The sequence below is a fragment of the Limulus polyphemus genome, unplaced genomic scaffold (genome assembly GCF_000517525.1).
Source record: "Limulus polyphemus unplaced genomic scaffold, Limulus_polyphemus-2.1.2 Scaffold1412, whole genome shotgun sequence".
NCBI classification, from domain to species: Eukaryota; Metazoa; Arthropoda; class Merostomata; order Xiphosura; family Limulidae; genus Limulus; species Limulus polyphemus.
This window is the reverse complement of record NW_013667022.1, coordinates 88,954-103,559: the sequence shown is the minus strand read 5'-3', so window position 1 is coordinate 103,559 and position 14,606 is coordinate 88,954. Positions and strand designations below refer to the sequence as shown.

Sequence of the window (14,606 nt, the reverse complement as noted above, 5' to 3'; positions counted from 1 at the left end):
TTGAAGCTTAAACACCAAGTTAAATGGAATTAGGATAAACAAGCAGTTTGTCTCAGATATTCATGTAAAGCTACATAAGGGCTATCTGTACCAGCCCTTCCTAATTCTGAATTAATGTATTAAAAGGAAGCCAGCTTGCCAACAGCACCATTTACCAGCTCTTCAGCTACTCTAATGAGATAGTGGGATTTCACTGTCACTCTTATAAGGCACTCATGACTCCAAGTGTGAAGTTAAATTTGTTTTGTTTGTTTGTTTGTTATTGTTGTTGTTTTTTGGGGGGAGGGAGGATAACAGGATGACGAACATTGACCACTGGATACACGACCTTATATACTAACCATCAGGCTACACCTGGCCCTGATTTCTATGATAAAAAATACTTTTTCCAAGAGACTGTAATAATTCTGTAAAGTTATACTACAAACTAAAATAAAATTCTTGGATGTTTATGTTCAATAAATATGTTTATAAACAGTTTATAAACTGTTTACAATGAACAGTTTGTGTTCAATAAATATAAGTTATAATCACTATGAATGTTTTAATCTACTAATTAGTGTGTGAAGCTAACAGCAGATAATACTGTTCTTTATACTGTAATTCATTTGATGTATTATTTTTTACTGTAACACAAAGATTTTTTAAAAAAGTCATCTTTTTCTGCAACTCTAATAGTTGGTTTTAAAAAAACACTAAGTATTTACCCAAACAAATCTCTGGTTTCATATCAGCAAAAGGTACAGCAAACTTCAAGTGATCTTGCACTCTATTATCCCAGGAAATGGCTTTTTCAGAAATTTTCTCCTCGCTTTTCTCCAAAAGAGCTTTGTTGTTTTTGCCACCAATGGAACCCAAAAATTTCAGAATGCGTAGCCGTAAAACCGTTATTTCCGTTTCCTGAACCTAAAACAATCTAACCAATCAGTTTCTAGGATTCGATTACACATCTAACATAGTAATCAAAAACAGACGTTTTTACCAACTCAGTTAAACAGATACTAAAAGCAGGGAAATTATTTAAACCCCTTGAACTACTGCTATCACACTTTTCCCTGCACATAAACGAAAATCATCATTAAGGCTATCGCATCAAAATTGAGGAATTTCTAGTTGGTTGACAATTTTTCTGTGATATTCCAACACCGAGACTCCACAGGATTTGATCCTTAGTTCTTGAGACGTCAAAGGCATGCAAGATCAGATGGGAGGTAAAAGACAACTGGTTGGGACCAAAGGGTGGGGGAGGGGATAAAAAGACTGGGTGATCACTGGTGATTAGGCCAGTGAGTAAGATGTTGGATAGAAGTAGGACAAAAAGTGGAGGAAAGACAGTATACAGGACATAGGACCAGGATTGTGAGAAGGGCCATGACAAAGTACAGAACTGGTGGTTGAGATTAGAAAAATCAAAGGTGTGAGGGAAGATTGATGGCAGACAGCTGAAGCCTATGATACCAAAATCCTCTGGACATAAAGAAGGGGGAAAATGAAGATACCATAGAAAGGTAGAAGGAAGACAGACTTGAGATAGGAAAGTACACTTTCCCCAAAGATTCCAACAACAGATGAATCAAAGAAGAAAAGAAATGGTAAAAGAAGTGAAACAGGCCATGGAAACAAAAACGGAGAGATCTAGCTAGATTTTTGAGAAAGATCGTAAGGTTGTTTGATTGGTTTTAAATTTCGCGCACAGCTACACGAGGGCTATCTGTGCTAGCCATCCATAATTTAGTAGTGATAGACTAGAGGGAAGGCAGCTAGTCACCACCACCCACCTCCAACCTGTGGGCTAATCTTTTACCAATGAACAGAACATACTACAACCAGTAGAACCACTGTAGAAAACAGAACATACTATAACCAGTAGAACCACTGTAGAAAACAGAACATACTATAACCAGTAGAACCACTGTAGAAAACAGAACATACTATAATCAGTAGAACCACTGTAGAAAACAGAACATACTTTAACCAGTAGAACCACTGTAGAAAACAGAACATAATAAAAACAGTAGAACCACTGTAGAAAACAGAACATACTATAAACAGTAGAACCACTGTAGAAAACAGAACATACTATAAACAGTAGAACTACTGTAGAAAACAGAACATACTATAATCAGTAGAACCACTGAAGAAAACAGAACATACTATAAACAGCAGAACCACTGAAGAAAACAGAACATACTATAACCAGTAGAACCACTGTAGAAAACAGAACATACTTTAACCAGTAGAACCACTGTAGAAAACAGAACATACTTTAACCAGTAGAACCACTGTAGAAAACAGAACATACTTTAACCAGTAGAACCACTGTAGAAAACAGAACATACTATAACCAGTGCAACCACTGTAGAAAACAGAACATACTTTAACCAGTAGAACCACTGTAGAAAACAGAACATACTATAACCAGTGCAACCACTGTAGAAAACAGAACATACTATAATCAGTAGAACCACTGTAGAAAACAGAAGATACTATAAACAGTAGAACCACTGTAGAAAACAAAACATACTATAACCAGTAGAACCACTGTAGAAAACAGAACATACTATAACCAGTAGAACCACTGTAGAAAACAGAACATACTATAACCAGTAGAACCACTGTAGAAAACAGAACATACTATAACCAGTAGAACCACTGTAGAAAACAGAACATACTATAAACAGTAGAACCACTGTAGGAAACAAAACATACTATAAACAGTAGAACCACTGTAGAAAACAGAACATACTAAAAACAGTAGAACCACTGTAGAAAACAGAACATACTATAAACAGTAGAACCACTGTAGAAAACAGAACATACTATAAACAGTAGAACCACTGAAGAAAACAGAAATTATATACAACCAAAACTACTGCAGAAAACACACACACACTATGATAAATAGAGCCACACTATAATTAGCAGAGCCACTGTATATTTAACTGAACACTATTTATATTTACAGAAAAGGTTTTACATAATTTATTATAAAGTCTGCCTCACAAACATATATGAAGCAACATAAACGAAAAAACTCTTTAATTAATTATTAAAAAAATAACTATAAAAATTACGAGCAAAATACATTGAATTACATATATGTTACTCTATTAATTTCAAATTACAAACATGCTTTTATATCTAAAGTATTGATAATGTTGCAAATTCTTATTATAATAATCTCACCTTTGATTGATTATCTTTATTAACTTTTTTTATGAAGTTTGCAGGAGATTTCGTTGCAAACTTATTTTTGGAAGACGTCCTGGACAAAAGTGGAACCCCAGCAGATTCATCAAGATCTAGCGTGTGAGTGAACTTTTGTTTTGTTTAGAAGTTTTTATCATATGATAGTGTCTACCGTTAAAATACATTATTTCAACTTTTCTGTAAACAAACTCAAATTAAGTAAAATACACTTTATAAAACATATAAGTACAAGAAACTTTTCATATATTGCTCTTAACATCTATTATAATATTTCAAAGTTACTAACAATTGAAAAATAGCTGAATAGAAATTAGCTGAAAATATTTATAAACTGAAAAATACTGAAAGACACTTAAGAAGTTCATTTGTTTTATTATCCACTTTCTTGTTTATTAAGTATTTTAATATTTTTGGTGTTTGTTTATGCTTCATTAAGGAGCCATTTGGATATGCTATAAGTACTATTTTACTAACTGATGTACCCATCCAAAGTGTTTTGGGGGGGGGGGGTGACATAGAAGGGTCAGATTCAAATGTTGATCCTTCCTATGTCCCTTCCCAAGATGCCCTATTAAAAGTGTTTTTACCACTCAGTCCAGCAGTTTGCCAATTATAAAGGACAACATACCGATTTTTGTCAAATAATGGTACAGTTATGATTTTTTTTTTATGATGTCAAGTTTTGCTCATTGAATATTTATCTGTCTGTTCTTAAACTTGGGAGTTAACTGTTTGGTTAGATAACTTTGATTTTTAAATTAAACAATCTTTTCACTTCTACAAGCATAAATTCAAAACGAAACAAGGTATGAAGATATATTTGCTGTGTATTAATCAAACACACATTAACACACATTCTACAAGCATAAATTCAAAAAATAAACAAGGTATGAAGATATATTTGCTATGTATTAATCGAACACACATTAACACACATTCTACAAGCATAAATTCAAAAAATAAACAAGGTATGAAGATATATTTGCTATGTATTAATCGAACACACATCATTTTTAATTTAAGAGATAATTAACATATTTATAATCTTGTTTTTTTTAAGACTCATAACATAGGTAAATTAATTAGTAGAATAATATACAGACTGTTCACTACATAAAAATAGTTTTCTTTTACTTGTTAGCTTTTTGTTCTCTTACTGGTACCTTCATCAGGCAACAATATACAAAGCAATATAGATAAATAAATTTGTATCGCTTAGTACGCTGTTGCCCAATGAAGGCTCCAGCAGATGTGCTGACAGCTCACAAATAAAGGAATTTTAATGTAGAGAAGAGTTCTCGTATAATTCTAATTATTTAGAAACTTGTTAACAAGTTGTGAAAAATCATAATGTTACCGATTTTTTTGGTCTTTTTCTTATAATTTGTAAGGAAGATAAAATTACATGGAAAATCACACCAATAGACTTTCACATATTACTATAATTTTATTGAGCTTTAAAAGCACTAAGAATTTGCCTCAAATGTCAAGGAAGCATATTACAATAAACAATATGTTAATAATATAAGTTCTGTGCAACTTTATAAAAATATGTTCTACTGTCCAAAATCAGACTCTGGTTGGTTGGTTCGTTGTTTTTAATTTCGCACAAAACTACACGAGGGCTATCTGTACTAGCCGTCCCTAATTTAGCAGTGGGCTACTCTTTTACCAATGAATAGTGGGATTGACCGTCACATTATAACACCCCCACGGCTGAAAGGGCGAGCATGTTTGGTGTGACAGGTATACAAACCCGCAACCCACAGATTTCAAGTTGAGCTCCCTAACCACCTGGCCATGCCGGGCCTAATCAGACTCTGGCACAGACTTCTAATAAAGTAAGGACTAAAAACTCGAGAACTTTACATTAAACATTTTTCTTTCACTTTCCTGATCTTATCGCACAATTGCTACATTTTATTTAAAATTATTTCACACAGTCAGAAAGTTATACTGCACATTTTCCTTTATGTAAAACAGAAACCTTCTTTGGAATGGTATTAGTTAATTTTACCATATGTCATGGGAAATAAATTACTTGCTTCTCTCAGATTCAGGATCAAAAGATACAGGCAATCTCAGAGGGTATCACACATTAAAGTAAATAAATATATATCTGAGAACTTAAAGTCTAAAAACTGTAAATGTATACTATAACGAGGGCATAGAAACAAAAAATATATATCTCTACGTTCATACCATTTGTCGATTTCCCTACAAGATACCCATTCAGATGAGGCAATATCTGTGGATAGTACGGCTCTAAGACTTCTGGAGGTAGCTTGGTTGACCAAACTTCTAATGCTTCTAATCCTGCAATTGCTAAAGGTAGATAACTAGCTCCTAACTGAAAGGTACACTGAAATTTGAAAACAAAATGTATTTGAAATATATTCACTGTATACTTTACCCTAAGTTACTTGAATTGATTTAGATATTGTAAAAAAAAACAAAAAAACTCCTAGGTTCAAATACAGACCAAAGTACAACAGTTCATGATTGAATGTCGCTCATAATTGAGCATCCACAAGATAAGAGTTTCTAAATTAATGAAGCCTTTAATGTCAAACTTTTCATAATCTGAAAAAAAAGTGTCATTTAACATCAAAAACTGAATGCACAGAGAAATTTCATTTCAGGAAGGTGCTACAAAGTTCATGGGGTTATTTTAAATTTATGAACACTATACATCCATGAATAAAAAGAAGGAAAATGAAGTAGAGCATGAAAAGACAGATGACTCCATCAATAGAGTTAAAATATAATTCATGAGAAACAAAATTAAGTTTCCAAACTTGTCTTTGAAGGGGTGATTTTTTAACAATAACTTTAACTCATAAGTGAGTGAATATTCCACAAGGCCACTTTTTTCAACAAGTAATCACTCTACATTCATATACGATATGTAATTATATCAGTGAGATTAACCTCACAATGTCCAGCATCTCACATGAGGCAAGAATATGACCAGAAGTTGAGGAGGTCACAGTTATGTATTGGAAATCTATGGCACAAACACTGTTGAACCTTTGAAAACTCATTATTAGTATTACATGAGATTAAAATGAAAATACAGGAAATATGCACAACATCCTCAAGTAATAAATATAAAAACTCTAAGAACCAAGTAAATCCAGAAAACTTCTCACACAAAGCCTAAACAGCATCTAAAACGAAACAAAGCATCACAAAGCCTCTGTTACAGTGATAAATTTAGACAAAGAATAACAAGCAAAATTCTGAAAGAGTTGAGAAAAAATGTGATGATACAAGGTTGGGTATGAGCCAGGTTAAGGCTTGTTCAGAAACTATCACCTAGTAAATGTCATTAAAAGGCTTGAGAACACAATATATAAGATTGCAAGATTACTACACATAATATCCAACAGTCATCATCATCATCAAGTGCCGTGTTTTGTAGCATAGCGATTATGTCCCTCCACCTTTCCGCATAGGCGATCATGTCCCTCCACCTTTTTGCATAGGCGATCATATCCCTCCACCTTACTGCATAGGCGATCATGTCCCTCCACCTTTCCACACAGGCGATCATGTCCCTCCACCTTTCTGCACAGGTGATCATGTCCTTCCACCTTTCCGAATAGGCGATCGTGTCCCTCCACCTTTTCACATAGGCGATCATGCCCCTCCACCTTTACGAATAGGCGATCATGTTCCTCCACCTTTCCAAGTTCCAGACGCTTGTGATTACATCAGTCACCCTCTCTTTGTGTAGCCAATTTGTTAAACTGTCCAGAATCTTCTCTCGCTGTCTACCTCTACTTCTTTCCCCCACAAATTTCCAAGTTATTACGAAGTGTTCCACCCCCCTTTCTCCTCATCACATGACCAAAGAATGCTGCTTGTTTTTTCATACTTTTGTTATAAATGTCTTTTTTATTCAACAGAGTAAGAATAGGGGAAAAAAAAAGCATAAAATTCCTAAATTTAACACCATCAATAGAAAAGATTATTGTGATAGTACAAGGAAAATATTTTATTTGCACCAAGTTTGGCTTAATTTGGTTATTTTTAAGCATAAAGCTATAGAATGAACTATCTGTGCTCTGCCCACCATGAGTATCAAAAACAGATTTTTAACATAATAAGCCTGCAGACTTACTACTGCAGAGACGATGGGGGGTTGCCCCAAGTTTTTATTTGTTTGTTTGTTGATGGGTTGTCTTTGCTGTGTCTACCATGGGTATCCAAACACAAATTGAGAAATGGTATTACAACACTTTTCTTCAACAGAACTTCTAGCTCATTATCATATTAAAAATTACAGACAATATAACATGACAATTACAAAATAGTTAACAATTAAATTTGATGTTTTAAAGATTTAATATACTTCTAAACATTTCTTAACATCTAGATTATTGTGGAAATACATAACAAGTTAGTAAAATCTACATCAAGAAATGATAAAATATCTTAAAAATAATGACTGAATGTGTTTCAAAGAAATATGTATATACATTACATCAAAGTTAGTAATGAGAAACTTTGCTTTTTGATACATCAACACAAAAAACGTCAGTGTTCTGAATTAGGGACTAAATAAAAACATAGCCCAATAGATCTCTAAAATTAGCAATATGACTTAGAAATATATGCAAATATATTACTAGATGTACTTCTGCAGGATACCTGAAAGCATTCTGTTTCAAAAGTAAATAAAACTAAAATTAAGAAATATTTCTATTTCTTGCTTTTGAAGTTCATATATCATACTGTGTTGTAGCCTACAGAGTGCATAATTCTTCTCATGATTCATGGCATGCGCACATTTTACTGATGTCATGACAGTACAAATTGCAATATTAATCATCCCTTATGTGAAATCATTTAATGTCTACTGACTGACAGACAACACACTACTGTATAGTGGGAGAAGTGGTTAAAATAGGTGTTCCCTCCAGACAGCCTTTGGTCCCCTTTTGTGGAAACAAACAGAATAGTAAGAAATAACAGATTATATTAAAGGCAATATAATTTTGGCTTAATTCTGAAATAGCATAGAAATTTTGTATTTATTACATATTTTACCTCTAAAGAAGGAACAAGGTGACTGATTTCTGACAAGACAATTTCAGAAGGAAGAGACAGCACTAGCTGTAAACAGGATGCCAGAAGATCATCTTTGTATTGTTGAAGGCTGATCACTGCATCTTTCGCAAACTTCGAAAACAGTTGAAAACTAAGGATCCGTTCATTTTGGAATGGATCATCTACTTGCATTGATTCACATTCTTTTGGCCTAAGCAGCGTGTTGATGTTCTGTTATAAAAAAAAACAGCAAAACAACTAATATTAAAGATGTCTGCACCTTTATTTTCTATTTAATATGGTAAGAAAATTACACTGTACATTCACCTTTATGTAAAATAGATACCCTCTTTTGGATGATATTATTTGGTTTTTATGTAAACCAGATACCCTCTTTAGGATGATATTATTTGGTTTTTATGTAAACCAGATACCCTCTTTAGGATGATATTACTTGATTATTATGTAAAATAGATACCCTCTTTAGGATGATATTACTTGGTTTTTATGTAAACCAGATACCCTCTTTAGAACAACATTATTTGGTTTTTATGTAAAGCAGATACCCTCTTTAGAATGACATTGCTTGGTTTTATGTAAACCAGATATCCTCTTTAGAATGACATTACTTGGTTTTTATGTAAAGCAGATACCCTCTTTAGAATGACATTACTTGGTTTTTATGTAAACCAGATATCCTCTTTAGAATGACATTACTTGGTTTTTATGTAAACCAGATATCCTCTTTAGAATGACATTACTTGGTTTTTATGTAAAGCAAATACCCTCTTTAGAACGGCATTACTTGATTATTATGTAAACCAGATATCCTCTTGAGAAGGATATTAGTTGGCAATTTCATGAAAAACAGATACCCTTTTTAGAAAAGCATTAGTTGGGTTTTAAGAATCTTGTTTTTCTCAAAATATTGTAATATTTTTGATGTAAAGAAAAGACAAACAATGAATATAATGAGAGCAAACTTATTTATCTAAGTAATAAGATATAAAGTAACATGTAACAAGGAGTATTAAAAAAAATCTTTCAACTCAACAAATGTTAATTATGCTAGTAAACTCCAGGCAACATCTGGATTAGTTTTCTAACTTCATTCTATACCTAAAATATTTTTTAAACCTGAATGGTGAAGAAGAAGAAGGGGGAGTTATATATTAATACTGAGTGAAAAATACAAATCAATATATTATCACTAATTTCACTGTTCTATTTTATCAATTTTTGAAGTAGTAACTAGGCTTATTATTGCATTCTAATAACATAAAAGATTGACCTATCAATACAAAAATGTAATAATAGTTGTTTAAATACACTTACATTTTGTGAAGTCATTAATTTATACAAAACATTTTCGCACAAATATTTGTACATGTAAATGCACTTAATTTTAAATTGTAAGCAAAATGTTTGAAAATAAAATTAAAACAAAATGCAACATGGTCCACTATTAGTTTATCATTTTATTTATTACAATACAACAGTAGGTCAGAGAAGCTTATAATACTAAACACATTCACTGACCTTAAAATACTTGATTCTTGAGCAGATCTTCAAACACACAGCGGCTAACTTGTAGAAACCACTTACACGAGGAGATCTAAAATTACAAAAAAAAAAGTGTTATTAATCTTAACCTTCCTTATTTATTTACTTTCACATAAGTATAGTATGTTCAGGTATGACTTAGTTCTCTCTTTAACTACTTGATATCCGAGACCTAGCTTCTCAAGTTTGAGGCCTAAGATGTACATTTAATAAATATTAAAGTGTATTTCAAAAATTGTGCAAACAAAGTGCTATTATAAATACATTTCTAGATTTCAAAGTTAAAAATTAATCTATAAATTAATTTCCTCACTTATTTTGCTGGCATGCACCGAGAGAGTATTGGGATGACAACAAAGTTAAAAAAAAATTTACATACACTAAAAGTTGCCTTTAAAATGTATAAAATGATGTGGAACCTATTACAAATATACATAAATTACAGCTGGAGACAGAACAAAGGAATATGATCAGAATAACTACAAAATTTGAATGTATTGAGAGCTAGTCAATCTTAGTTGACGGCAGAGAGAAAATTTCTTGCAATAATTTACCATGGACTAAGTAGTAACCTGAAAAAAATAAGTACTGATATTGATATTTTAAGGAAAAATATTACTTGTCATTTCAAAATTAGGCTTAGCAAATGGTAAAAAGTTTAGTTTATGTACAAAATCCATATAGGTTAATTTGAAATTACACTGAATGCTGATAAAACCTTTAAACAGTAAACAATATGTCAGCCTATGTAATAGAAAGAAGGTCATAGACATATAATGAAAATGGAATATTTACCAGTAAACACATGAAACTATGATGTCTAAAAAATCCTACACTTCATAAATTACAATATAGCTGATTTATCATGCACAGTAAAAACGTTTATCCATGAACATAAACTATATTAAAACACACAATGGTAAAAAAAACATTATTGAAATGATTAACTACTACCCATTAAAGTTGTACGTAAAACTTGTCTAGAGCCATTTAAAAATATAATATTCAGAGAGATTTATTAATAGCTAGAAATAAAATTATACATCATGTAAATTGTTAACATGCATATAACTTCATAAAGCTTGCAGATTAATGTGAATGTGAGATTCAGACACAAGTATATAATTTTATAAAAAGATAAAAAAAATACCTTGTAGCATGTTCTATGATCTCCATACCAAAAGTATAAACCCATTTTTCAAAATATTTCCATTGTTTCTTCAAAAGAAGGTCTCTAGAAAACGTAAAAAACAAACATCACACAAACCAAAACCTCAAAGTATTTAAAAAATATCCCAAATTGGTTAAATGTTAAACAATTTGAACAGTTATACAACTGATATCATGCCAGGACTTAAAATTACCAAATAAATATATTCCAAATCACTATAACAATAAAAGTTAAGAAGCTTTTTTTTAAACTTAATACAGAACAATACCTTGTAAAATCAACTATATTAATGAAAACTTGATAATCTTTGGGGCATGCAGCTTGTCTTCCTATTACTGAATTTTCTTCAACAACAGATAGTTGATCGGCATTCACCTGTTAATGTAGGTTTATAAATATTTATATAAATAAATTTTGTATTTTTAATAAACATAGACAATTTAAATTATTACAGATATTAATGGGTATTTAATAATGCTCATTGATGTTAATACTATAGAAAAAACTATAAATTATTACAGATATTAATGGGTATTTAATAATGCTCATTGATGTTAATACTATAGAAAAAACTATAATGTAGTTACACAAAACCAATGTAAACAGTCAACTGATTATTTTATGTTTATAGTACTTCCAAACCTTAAATATCTTTCCAGGTATAATCTAAAATATACCTATTATTACTTAAAACATTGTTTTCAGACCGGTAGACCCAGAAACTGATCAGCCATCAAACGACTAAATGTAACATAGATGTTACAAATGCCAGTTCTTTTGTTTGTTTGTGTTGAATTTCGCGTAAAGCTAAACAAGGGCTAGCTGCACTAGCCGTCCCTAATTTAGCAGTGTAAGACTAGAGGGAAGGCAGCTAGTCATCATTACCCACCACCAACTCTTGGGCTACCTTTTTACCAAAGGGCGAACATGTTTGGTGGGACAGGGATTTGAAATCGCAACCTGCAGATTGTAAGTCGAGTGCCCTAACCACCAGGCCATGCTGGGCCAATGCCACTTCTATTACAGAAATTCTTTTCACTCTATACTCCTCTGACTTCTAACATTTAATCTCAATAGTTTACGTACAGATGCTGAAATGATTGATGTAAGTTTAGTCAGAGGAGTTTTCTACGAACTTCTTGAAATTAAGAAAAATGGAAGGAAAAGGCCAGAAAAGATTCAGTCCACATTTTGAATATTATTAAAAAAACAACTGGTGTACACTCAATTCTTTTTCAAAAATTCTGTTACAGAATCAATTTATTTTAAGCACTATGTTTCAGTGATCATAGAATGTCAGTGCATTAATGTGTGCTTACAAAACAAACCCATCACAGGCAGATGTTAGTAGAGTTTAAGTTGTAATTAATATCTTTGAAACACATTAAGTCATATGAAATACAGAAACTAATGTCAAGGGAAGTTGTATTCTACAATTCTCAGCTATATCATATCTCCCGAGATCAGTTGTTTAAACAATATAAATTTCTATAACTGTTAAAAAAGTTTTGTTTCATTTCCAAACCTACATAACCAGATATTTTAACACAACATAAGTATTTTATTTATGAATCTGGATTTTCATTTCAAAATTTCTTGCAAAGTGTAATATCTTAATGATCAATGTGTGAAAACGGATAAACGGATAAATATTTATTAAAAACCTCACCTCATCGGAAACTGTATTTTCACTAGATGATAAATCTAGTTTTTTCAGAACAGCAAAAACTGCTTGAATTATTTCATCGTAAACATTTTCAGCCAGAGACTGCCTTTCAGCAAGCGGGACTTGTAAAGTTCCTACCTCCTGAAAAGAAATCCATTAAACTGGTTATTTTGACTTTCCACTTTTATTTTTTGGAATTGTACAAAAGCAGCACAGCACAGTATAAATCAAATTTAAAATATTTTATAAAAATTATAGGTAAAGCTCATTGAGTTTTAGATATTTTATTTCTGAATTCTAAAAAGAGTTGTGATAAACGTTTTGGCTTGGTTGATAGTATATATAAAAAAAAATACAATTAGCATTAGAAAATAAAGCTCTAGAAATTAAGTTACAAGTATTTTCAATGAATCATATGTTTAACCAACTTTGTCCTCAGCAGTACAAATATTTCAAAGTTGATGGATCAACAGTAAACTTCCTTCATTTTATCAGTGCCTCTTCCCCAGAACTTATCTAATTCATTACCATTCAATCAATCCTCTTGCTATGGGTAGGTCAAAGTATACATGTCATGACCTTTTACAGTTGCATCCAAAACTTAATTAAACTACTTTATCATCATACAAATAAACTTGGCAACAAAATGTTAATATTACATGTTTTGAGTTCTTAATTTTATAAGGAAATATTCAAATAAATCATCAATCTCCCCCTTGTATGAGAATCATGAAATTTGTTCTCTAGGCATTTCCTCTTCTCTAACTTGTTTACCACCCCTCTCTGAAATACAGATTTAACGTAAATTACTTGTTATAATACAGATATACAGATCTATTTTTATAGCCTTCACTCTTATTTATTTACTTTACAGAGTCATAAACTAGAAAATCCAACCCACTTACTATACCCACCTGTCACATCCTCTCTTTCACAAGTTGCCAATAATTCTCTCTGACGTTTTATATCATTTATAACCAATAGAAAGGTGAAGTTTTAATCTATCAAATGACACCTAATGCTACATTGCTTTTAGTACATAGTATTGTCAATTTCGTCTTCTTTCTGAAAGTTTATCTTGTGATATTCAAACCAAATAGCTAAGGCAATTATTTTAAGCCACTCTTGTCTTAGTTAAAAAAGCCAGTTCAATTATAATAGTTATTTTACTTTGTTTGCTTTGTGCAAATTATTATTCTGTGTTTTAGATGCATTATTTAAGTAAATAAAAATTATTTTGTGTACTAATTTAAATTTCATTACCAACCAATAAACAAAAAGGTCAAAGATAAGTACTATATTTCTTGTTTTTCCTCTGTATTGTTTGTTATAAAAGTAACTAAAATGTAGCAATGAGAAACTATTTAGGTTATATAAGATTAATTTAGGTAAGATAATGAAAAATAATAGTTAAAAACATTCTTCATGAGGTATGCTCACGAGCAGCTTGTCATTATGTTATTCAATATAGTAACATGAGCAACACATTCACCAAATGGTAAGGTTATTAGTTAGATATGGTTCACAGGACAATGAAATAATAAATTAAGTATACACAGATCTAGACTGTTATAAACCCTAAGTTATTTTGGATGAACAAATGTTGTTTTCTGTTAAAATATGCAGTTGTTCAAGAAAAAAAAAGTTTTATTTTGTAATATTTTGATGGTGGATACAAATTGACTGAGACTATATAGAGTTAGGGTGGAGAAAATAACTATTAAAATATAAAATTTTACTGAAAAAATAGTTTGATATATATTTAGGAGGTTTTAGAAGTTAAGCAAGTGAAATTTGAAAATTTTCAGATGAAGAAAAGTATTTTTAATCTTAACATGAAAATCACGTACTTACTCTCTTACTCCATATATTCACAAACAATTCTTTAGTAAATATACTTAATTAAAAAATATAATGTTTTGTATATAAAAGACTTTTTTA

At 31.2% G+C, this 14,606-nt stretch overlaps 1 protein-coding gene across 1 annotated transcript in view; it reads right to left on the bottom strand.

Annotated features, from left to right (window-relative positions):
- The window catches only part of LOC106463453 (DNA-dependent protein kinase catalytic subunit-like), a 169,878-nt gene that overhangs the window by 123,936 nt on the left and 31,336 nt on the right, over positions 1-14,606 (bottom strand). Inside the window, exons 16-23 of the mRNA XM_022390945.1 lie at positions 12,669-12,806; positions 11,268-11,374; positions 10,979-11,062; positions 9,805-9,880; positions 8,266-8,496; positions 5,413-5,572; positions 3,187-3,302; positions 708-906 (exon numbers count right to left, since the gene is read on the bottom strand). Coding sequence (XP_022246653.1) covers positions 708-906; positions 3,187-3,302; positions 5,413-5,572; positions 8,266-8,496; positions 9,805-9,880; positions 10,979-11,062; positions 11,268-11,374; positions 12,669-12,806 — 1,111 coding nt within the window. The remainder of the gene's footprint in view (positions 1-707; positions 907-3,186; positions 3,303-5,412; positions 5,573-8,265; positions 8,497-9,804; positions 9,881-10,978; positions 11,063-11,267; positions 11,375-12,668; positions 12,807-14,606) is intronic.